General features: G+C 36.5%; 1 protein-coding gene across 1 annotated transcript; it reads left to right on the top strand.

Annotated features, from left to right (window-relative positions):
* Nucleotides 1–3,081: 3,081 nt before the first annotated feature.
* Nucleotides 3,082–4,935, top strand: LOC140227204 (uncharacterized). The gene has a single exon (XM_072307631.1). It carries the CDS (start codon nt 3,082–3,084, stop codon nt 4,933–4,935), a length of 1,854 nt encoding a protein of 617 aa, XP_072163732.1.
* Nucleotides 4,936–10,822: the final 5,887 nt, after the last annotated feature.

Consider the following 10,822-nt stretch of genomic DNA (forward strand, 5'->3'; position numbering starts at 1 on the left):
AACATAAACTGTCCAAGTTGAAAAAAAATACAAATCTTTAATTTTTAAAATCTTATATTTAGTGAATAATGGATCTGTATGGGAACCTCTCTCCTCGAATATATTTCAATACATTTGAATCCCTCCAAAGTGACAATGACAACAAAATTTCAGGATTATTCGCAAAGCTTGTGAGTGCACCCTACATTTATAGCTACCGTTAGATCGCAACACAATGTGCTAAGATGTTGTTCAGGTTATATCACATCGGGATGTTTATATCCGTAAAGCTGTGTGATGATGTCTACGTAGCTCCTCTTAATTCCTCGTTCACTTTCTGTCTTTCGCTCTCTTACTTTACTTGTTGTATTAAGGATGTGGTTGTTTTACTCTAAAAAGGATAACAATGTTGAGATTAACCTCAAAACGAAAATTTGGCATTTGCCTCAGACGGGTGAGTATAAGGAGGGAGGAAAGAAAGGTCCTGACTGCTAGATGCATTGTCACGATTCTTTCTTCTTCTTTTTTTTTTCTCTCCCTATAGGTTTATTTCCCCCTCTTTTTTGTTTTGTCGTGTTTTTATTTTCGTTGAGGGAGTGGGGAATGTCTTTCGAAATGAAGATAATTATTCTAATCAGCAATGGAAGGATGCTATCCTGCACGTAAATAAGATGATCCCATCAAAGTTATCACAAGATGGCACTGACTGCTGTAAGAAAGATGGGGTTATTTCCAAAATATTGCTGGGAAGGGATAAAAGAAGCTAATCATGGCATTCAAATAATTCCCATAGTCTATGTGAGCATTTCTTATTGGCCTTCGGTTCATTTGATTTGAGCAAACATAGAAAGGACAACTACTCCACTGTGACTGTAGATCACAACTTTCTGCCTTCAGTAACACAAGGAATGAAAGGGTCATCTTCATTACTCATTATGTATTAACTTTTTTTTTCAGAACTTCCTTGCACCATTTCGATAGAATTTTTAAACCATCGGACGCTTTTAAGGTCTACTAGAATACTTCTAGCGGTTTTGTTTGTCCATGAAGGTTGGGTTCCTGCTGGACAGAACTTTGTGTCCCACAGTATGAAGAAGAATGTGAACAGATTGTGAACAAAGCGTGAAACCTCTTCATACTATCAAATTTTAACATTGTGGACACATTGTGAATCATCAGAACATCAATTCATAGTGTGAAACAGAACATTACTATGTGGAATCTCTCGGACAAACCACACCACGATGTGAAATCATCTTCACACTGTTAAATTCGAGCTTTTTCACATAGTCGACTATTTGAACACATTGTGAACACACTGTGAAACACTGTGTTCTTTCCAGCATGGTTAACATGATTCATTCCCGGGAAGAAATATGTGTGTGTGTGTGTAGGGGGGGGGGGGGGTGTGGACGTGTGAGGTAAATGAATAAAGTTTGTAAATGTCCTTAAAGGCAGACGAATTCATATGTGACCCTGCACCACAAAACAAACAGAAAGTCGCCAGACATGGATTTTTAGGTAACAGCAGATTCTGAAAGAGCAGACTCTCTTGATGTATAACTCAATTCAAATGGACTTCCCTAACCTACCTAAATACTGGAAAGAAAGAACATACTCTGGAAAAGGGTAAACTGAGAAAAGAGGCTCTGAAGTACAGGGTGTATTCAATCGCTTAATCTTTACCAAGCTGTGCTAGCTGTGCTATGAAGGGGACAAAACACAGGATGTTAACCACTGGAGCAACAACCATGAAGGGATTATTAGATTGAACTGAAATTAAGCATGTTCTATGAGCACATTCTGCTTATGATTAATCCTAACTTTCAAATCAGTAGCATCGTGCTTTCAAAAGTTTTTAGACTTGAAAGTAAAGAGTGTGCAAAGAATTTCAAGACATGAAAAGCGGCCCCTAGGTCACGCCTGATCATTCTACTCTTCCCCCAAAAGGGTCGTTGAAAAACTGCTAAAAACGCACTTTCCCATTCATTGTTCATGTTAAGATACCAAACTGAAGAGTAATGTAGAAGAAGGATAGCTCTTCCAGAAAAGATTGACTTGGTTGAACCATTTCACCTTTTTTAAGTCCTCACTTAAAATCAAGGTGTGCGACTTTTTGTTCGTTTTGTGATGCACGGTCACATATATCAATGCAGTTGAAGAGAAACAAAAACTATTTAAATATCTCAAGGATATACATACTTTGTATGAATGTAATGACCCTCCTTACATAAAAATAGCAAAACGGACATACGTTTCTAAAGAATCATTTCTTTCATTTCACTCACTACATGGACTGTACAGTACTGGTTGAGGTAAGGATTCAGCTTGTAACGTTTTGCGAGATTAGAAACCACTCTATGATATGTTAAAAAGCATACAATTCTAAGGTAATCAAAAGTTTATTTGATGAAAATCAGTTTTTAAATGACTGAGATATCTAAGAACAATAATAAAACAAAGAGATCCTAATAAAAGTCGTGGCCTGTCAATTTTATTAGGATCTCTTTTTTTTTTCTTTTGGATATCTCAGCCATTATCAATTTTCATCTAATAAACGTTGAATCCTTCTTGGAATTACATGCTGTTTCATACAATTTTCATAAATTCTCGCTACTGTATACACAGGGTCATGATTAAAAGAGTCATCTCTGCATTACTTGCATGCTTGATTCACTCCATCAAATTGTTGTGACTGCAGCATATATGCAACACTTTATTGTTTTACTAATATGCCTTTAAGGTATTTTTAACTTTATTTCAACTAACACATTTACTCTATGCTGGTGCAACTTTGTTCTAAGTCACACCACCTATGACAAGTACACCAGACTAGTTAATGGGATCTCCTCCACTCAAATAAACTCTATAAATCAACTCTATTGAGCCAGGATATAATGAACATTATTCACAAACGTCCATTAAAGTGTGCTTGATTACTTGGTTCGAATTTCAAAAATCATAAATGTATATGCTAATTTTGTAATTAAAGATGCTAATAATGCTGATTGAATAAATAATGAATAAGTATTATATTGCGCTTGTACTTGTCAATGTGTTTACCGTTATGTGCTTCTTATGTTTTTTAGACAGACATACACCATGGCAACGTTTCATCAAATCAGCAGCCAGAATCTGGAGTGTCCTATCTGTCTGACACTTTTCAACCAACCCAAATCACTGACATGTTCTCACACCTTCTGCAAAGACTGTCTGGAAAGTATTGTTCAAACTCAACCAAACCAACAAACTGTAGCATGCCCTATATGCAGGAAAGAAACACCCCTACCCAGTGGAGATGTGAGTAAGTTACAAACAAACGTACCCTTGAATTCTCTCGTGGACGAAGTGAAAATCAAGAATCCAACATGCACAGTTTGTGAGAAGGACGAAAAGCCGCCAGCTGTGTCCTACTGCCAGGACTGTGGGAAATATATGTGTAAATCGTGTGAGACAAACCACCTTGGATGGAAACCGTTCTCAAACCATGAAGTGGTGCCCGTGGATGACGTGCTCTCGGGAAAAGTTCCGATTAAAAGGCGACGGAAATGTGAGAAACACCCCAGCGCTGATGAAGATTGTTTCTGTACCCATTGTCGAGAGTATTTCTGCATTACGTGTGGGACTGTCGACCACATGCAAAAGGGTCATCCGCTTGAAAAGGCAGTGGTCCATGAGGAAAACTTGATGACAAATATCGAGGAGTTACAAAAGAAGGCAAAATCAAAGAAAACTACCATTGGAAATCACATCAAATTCATTGAGACACAACGAAATAAGATAACAATCATGCTGAGAAAGCTCAATGATGACATCGACAAGACGTACGAGGAATACATGCAACTGTTGTCAGCCAGAAGAGAGACCCTGAAATGTCAAGTGAAACGATGGTCTGAAAAATTCGAGAAGGAATTAAATGTCATGGAGGAAGAGAGTCACCAAGCAATTCGTCAAATGAACGCAATGGAAGAGCTGGTAATTAACGGTGTGAAAGTACCGCTAGGGAAAGACGCCTTGTATGCCCACGACACGCTGTGTGAGAACTTGAAGAGCTTTCTGGGACGAGATGATCCTGACGACCAATCACCGAGAGGTGTGACTGAACGAGCTCAGAAGATTTCATTCCTTAGACACATAAAGGTCAATGAACTCTGTCTTGGAGAGCTGAAGAGTTGGGATGTCAAGGCATACAAAGAGCTCCCAAGCAAAGACAGCATGAACTGTGTGACTTGTGCACCAGGGGGTAAGATGGCGGTTGGATTGGGGAAAGGTGGAATTCATCTCTACTCCTCTGATGGTGAGTTACAGCAATCCGTGCTGAAGGATGTCAGTATCAATGAAATTGGATTCCTGTCTGATGGCCGAAGTGTTGTACGTAATACAAGCAACAAAACACGTACTATATCCCTCTACACTCCACAGTGGGAGAAGCTTGACGTAGCCTTCGAGACAATGTGTTTCAGTGACGGAGGGTTTGGTGGACTCACTGTGGATAGAGATGATAATATCTACGTGGGTGATTGGGACCTCAAGAAGATCCAGGTATTCACCCAAAAGGGTGGTAAGGCAGTCAGGATTATAACATGTGTCGTATATTCACCTGAGCAATTATTCTTTTTTCACACCATGGAGAAACTGATTCTGGCAGGCTCATCAGCTGTCGTGTGCCTCGATGATCAGGGGAAGAAGGAAAATGTCTTGATGAAGAAGGGTGTAGATCCCTTCCCAGCTGTTTGTCGAGATGAATCGGTCATTGTAGCCTGGGTGAAACGCGAGGAGGGTCTCGTCAGTATCGATCGATACACGAGAGATTTGGAGCACGTGCGCAATATCATCACTGATTTTAAAATGCAATCAAAAAGATTTTGGTACTATCTACAAGAGTTTGAGAGTGGTGAGATAGCTTTCTGCACTCAAGATAGACTTTACATTTTTGGTGTGAAATGTGAAATGTAATAGATGATTGTGTTCTACAATAGAATACATGTAGTAGAACAAAAAACTGAAGTGAGTAAATACAATACACTATTGACTATAGGGATTAAGATGGTTGCCGTTTACATGTAATACTTGGGTGCACATTGTTCTATGTATACTCATGTGAATATTCTACACTTAAAACGATCTTAGTTATTTCAAAAAGTTACACTTCTCTGTGGATTGTTGGCCATTTAAAAAGTAAATTGTAGTCAGTTACAACATTTTTTTTTTTGGAATGTAGGGAAATTTAATGATGTTTAGATGAATTCAAAGTTTTTATATTCATTTTTAGTTCAGAAGTTGTTCAGGGACATCATTGTAATGACGGGAGTACATAACCCCTGATACACTGTACTATGAATGGGTATCCAAGCTTCTGCATTTTAAAGGTCTCCACCCCCCCCCCCCATGTGTTTATTTTTTTTTTTTTCGTATAAAGTAAAACTCATGTTATAAATTGATTGAAGATGCCAACTGTGATGTACGAATCATGATTTTGAAGTACTCTTGCTTTGGCCTTTTTTTCTGTTAAACATGATGTCACATGAATATGCATACTCTTGATAAAGGACCTATGTCGAAAAGTTAAAGCACTCTATTTTCTATGAACGGTTCATCATTCTAGAGGCAAACATGGATCTTTTACAACCTAATGTTTTGCGATATTATTGTTCTATTGACAATGGAACAACATTGGGAGGGGGAGAACTAGTGCTGATGACATAAAATCAATAAACATCTAATACTCACCACAAGTACAAAAGTGTCATGGGGGAATCATTATTATCACGCCGGTACATAACCCCTCTAGCGTAGGCCTACATTTGGTAACGGGCTGACCCTATGTCAGAGAGAGGAGCTCAGCACCCTCCACCGTTCAGCTGTCTGTCTTCTCGTTCTGTCTTCACCCTTTCCGCTATTCTTCTATCAACACTTCTCTTCCACGATGTCTCTGCCTACTAGGCTAATAATAATTAACACCTAGGCCGATAAGACAACTAGAGGCGCCTGACCCCGGTAAAGGCCAAGACATCACCGGCGTCGGCGGGCGGGTCCTACACCTGCTTTGCCGACGGGAACGGCGTAACCCTGCATTTCTCTCGATGCAGGAGTAGGCAGATGACATCATTTCCGGAACCCTGTCCCCTTTCCTTCCAATGTATATATATCATTGTAAATATAAAAATAAATGTAATTAGGTTTTTTGTAATAATTTAAATTATTTTAGGTTTTTATAATTAAATTTAAGGCATATCTGAATGATTATATTTTTTGGAGCAAATTGCCCACCCGGCAGAGAGCTCCACAATCCAAAAGAACAACAACAACCTACATTATGAATGGGTATCAGAGCCTAATTTAAAGGAGAAGTCTCCACAAATAATGATTTAGTTTGGACTAAGTGAATTCATGCAGAAACATTAGTAATACACATCAGTGAAGTTTGAGAAAATCTGACATTCTGTTGAAAATTTATGAATATTTAAGGTTTCAATGCCGCCAACTCTGGACTGTATAGGTGGTTCTACAGTTTTTGATGTCACTGCGGAACAACGACGTAAAGAAAATACAGACCTAAAAGTCCACTGAAAAAAAAAATCCATAAAAGATATACATCGTTTTGACTTGATACTGACATAATTATGTAAAGGTATAGATTTCCATTGCTTTATGACAGAAATACGCCAATTGCTTATTCAGTATACTAAAAGTATGACTTTTTTTGGGGGGGGATTCTCTTTACACAGGTATTCGTTTCAAGTGTCGTTGTACGGTAATTATGACGAGCGATTTTTAGACTTGTGTTTCTTAATCCCGTACTTTCTCTGACCCAGGACTATCATTAGTATCACACCAATTTTTTTTTTTCAGCTTTTTACGATCGCCAATAAATCCCGTGCTAAGCTCTTGTCCCAGGCTAAAGAGAAAACTTACCTTTTTACACTCGTATGTCTTAGTCCCGTACTTTCTGATTGGTCAGTGGGGTTAGGACTTCTTCTCCGTCGCTTAACACCGGATTTTTTCTTCGTTCTGTTTACACTCTCTTGTGGTGCTAACCCTGTTTTTTTTTTCGCAGGGCAAGATAGTACGGGATTATCGGTAGATGGGGCTAGCCCACTTGGGCAAAAACAAGTGTAAACAGACAGTGGGCTAAGGAAAGTCCGGACTATAAGCAATATAAGTGTAAAAAGCGCTATGGAGACTGTAGCAGTCTTCTCATCCAGTGCTGACGACATCAAAACTTTCACATTTCACACCTTTCAACGGATTGTCCGATTTTCCTCAAACGTTCAAAATTATATCTATACGTCTAATATTGCTACATTCAGTCAAACCACATGAATAATTATAATTACTCGGAAACCGCCCCTTTCAGTGTTTGTGTGTAATTATCCATAAAACTAATGTATATTGATTGTCATCTTGATATTAATGATCCAATTTTTTTTTGTGTGTGTGGGTGTGTAATCGCTTTTTACATCAAACTATTCTTGCAGTCGGCCTCTGTCTTAATCAATTAAAGTGACGATACTATACCGTGAGGAGTAATAAATTCGAATAATAAAATGAGGTGTTTACAGCGGTGACACGACAAGACTTGGAGCGCCGTTCAAAGATTGAGCTATGAGCTGAAGAGCGCCCTCCTACGGGAGAGTTATTTCTGCAGATTGTATAAAATATTTAGCATTGTACATGTACTTCCTTAACATAATTCTGGGGCTCTTTTCATTTCGCAATGTCTACTGTCTTCCATAAGTAATCTTATAGTCCCTTGACATTCTAAGGCAAACATACAGTTGATGTTTACGGACTGCACGCTTGTAAAAAAAAAAAAAAAAAAAAAAAAAAGCCAGTGCAGTACTAATTTTGATTTTAACATGACACTGTATGACTTAACAGAGGAGATCAGGATAATATATTGGCATAAATAATGTTTGAACATGACCGTCCTCTCGTGGGCTATGAAAACAACATATTATAACAGTTATTGTCATCACTGCTTACTTGAGCTTCAATTCAATTCAATTCAATTCAATTCAATTCAATTCAATTCAATTCAATCATAGTTTATTTCCAATCAACGAAAATCAAAACATAGTACAAAGTATACATGTCATGAAATAATATTGTTCAAACATTTGCAAAAGATTCATGTAGTATACGAGATAGATTATATAACAACGTATATATATATATATATATATATAACATATATATATATATATATATATATATATATATATGACGAGTTTGTTCGCAAAAACCGATAAGTCCATTTTTGAAGATTTTGAAGTACGGTCTTTGTCATAAAGTACCAAAATAATACCTTTTAAATGATATATCGCTCACTACAAAGGTACATTTTTAAAGTTATGGTCAAAAGAAGGAAACATTTTCTTATTATTCTCTTTATTTTTCTTGACCTTTAATCGCAAATATCTCCATTTTTCAAATATGGACTTATCGGTTTTGCAAACAAACTCTTCATATATATATATATTATATATATATATAACCCTAACCCTATATATATATATATATATATATATATATATGAAGAGTTTATATATAGATATATACAGTATATACAATAATTAGGAGGAACAATGCATAATACTTCGTGGACGTGCGGAAAATGAATTTGATTATGGAAAATGGTGATCCACTAAAAAGCAAAGCTTGTGGGACGTGGATCACTAGATATAATGAGTAAATAATATATTTTTCAAGGGTTTTTTATAGCTTGGAGGGTTTTTTATAGCTATTGTATTTGATATAGATTATTTAAGTCATTTGTAAAAGTATACATGTAGTTGTCTTGAGATACGTAGGTCGGGAAAAAATAGCTTCAGAAGTCTGACCATCAGAAGTCTGACCATCAGAAATCTGACCATCATTGAGAAGCATCAGAAGTCTGACCATCATTGTGAAGCCGCAAACAAGCACAGTATTAGGTTTTGTAGCTCCACTTGTTATACGCGTTACAATGATGTCATTGAATGTAATGCATTGAGGAAAAGTAATACTCGATGAATTGTTCCATATCAAAGCCTTAATTTCGTGTAAACCTAAACGTGTAACCCTAAGAACCTCGATGTGACTTTGAGCTAAAGATGTGACCGGAACTGACTGAAGTAGATAACTTTGTATGATTCAGGTTCAAAGGCGGTTCGTGTGACAAACTGTTGTAACGGAGGAGTATGAGATGATATTTCTGATATTGTGATGTACCAATTAGAATGGTCGCGATTTAATATTATCAACACTAACCGATTTGAAGTTGACTAAAATGTATCGATTGTCATTTGTAGTCTCCATTGATTAATGTCATATGATATTTGTATAACCAAATTTGCATGGTAGAGCTGTAAGACCAATTTTATTTCGCCAATTTACAGTTTATAGTCATAACTTTGAAAAAAAAAGAGAAAATGGTTTTTAATGGGTATCTTTTGAAACAGTTAGGTAATCTCATCAAACTTTAATCACACACAATGCAGAATCATTTTCGCTATTTACAGCGTGTTAATTATTGCTGGCAGTACACTTTTTTTTTCGTATTACTCATTGGCATCCCACACTCCTGTGCAGCAAGGTTTACATAATGATAAGATTATTACAATAGTCAAGACAACATGAGAATTTCTGTGTACCGGTACTTTGCTTGAAAGTGATAATGATTTATATTTTACAATGCAGATACATGCTTGTATTTTAGTGTTTATGTGTAGCCGAAATTGCAATGTTTCGTTACAATTGCTATCCCCTCAACGTAAGAGTATAAACATCTATTCATCTATGTGCCGCGTTACATAATACCTTTTACTTTGTAGCCTTAATTTGTGTCCTCTACACCCCCCTCCCCATTGCAAGGACAGAAACAGTTCAGGGATCAGAGTTTGTAAGGCCTCGTGACATCATCATGACGTGTTCTAAATACGCCTTCTTTTATTTTGAAGCTTGATTGTTTGTTTTTTCGTTTGTTTGTTTGTTTGTTTGTATGTTTGTTTTTGTTGTTCCACATTACACGTTTCAACAAATATAAGATAAACATAACAAGAAGTCGAATGCTAAGTAAGTAGATTACTGTCAAAATACAACAAATAAATGAATTACTACATGTGGAATTGAATGGAATTGAATTGAAAAGGGTGTTTTTAACATTGATCAATATCCATCGTAGAATATCATGGAATATAAGGAATCTACAAAGAAGCATTGCTTGTTATAGTGCGCATATTCTCAGTTAACCTTTTACACTGCCAGTAATCAATGTTTCTCTCTCTCTCTTGATGTGGATATTACGTGTATGTTGCACTGTGTCACGTGTTGTTTTATGTTGTAAAGTGATATAAGGACTCATTGAAAAACAGTCCTGAGGTTGATACTATTTTATTTTCATTCAAAAAGTATTTAATAAATCAAACAAAAATGTGGATGTTACATCACTGTTTTGTGCAAATATGTGAAAATGTGAAAATAATTTCTTATTTTATGTCGGTTCTGATAAGACATATCGACATTTTGTTTTTCTTATTTTACTGTATACTATTGAACATGACCTGGACCTGCATTTGACCAGTACTCTGAAATAAACATTCAAAGGGACTTTGCAGTGCAAATGCGTGTTGAATTGTATTGATTTAATACCCTGACCATCACGTATGTGACCAAAAGAATATGTAAGTGTGTACCATATTACGGTTTATGATAATTTTTGTACCATATATTTTTCGTCAGATTACTTGGATACACCCACGAAAAACCTTCCAAACAAAGATTCTGCCAGTGACAACATCTGTCAATTATTGCTAAAGTACCAATATGATTAACAAAGGACGTTGAAATACACCTTTCCCAA

The sequence above is a fragment of the Diadema setosum genome, chromosome 4 (genome assembly GCF_964275005.1).
Source record: "Diadema setosum chromosome 4, eeDiaSeto1, whole genome shotgun sequence".
In the NCBI taxonomy this organism is placed as follows: domain Eukaryota; kingdom Metazoa; phylum Echinodermata; class Echinoidea; order Diadematoida; family Diadematidae; genus Diadema; species Diadema setosum.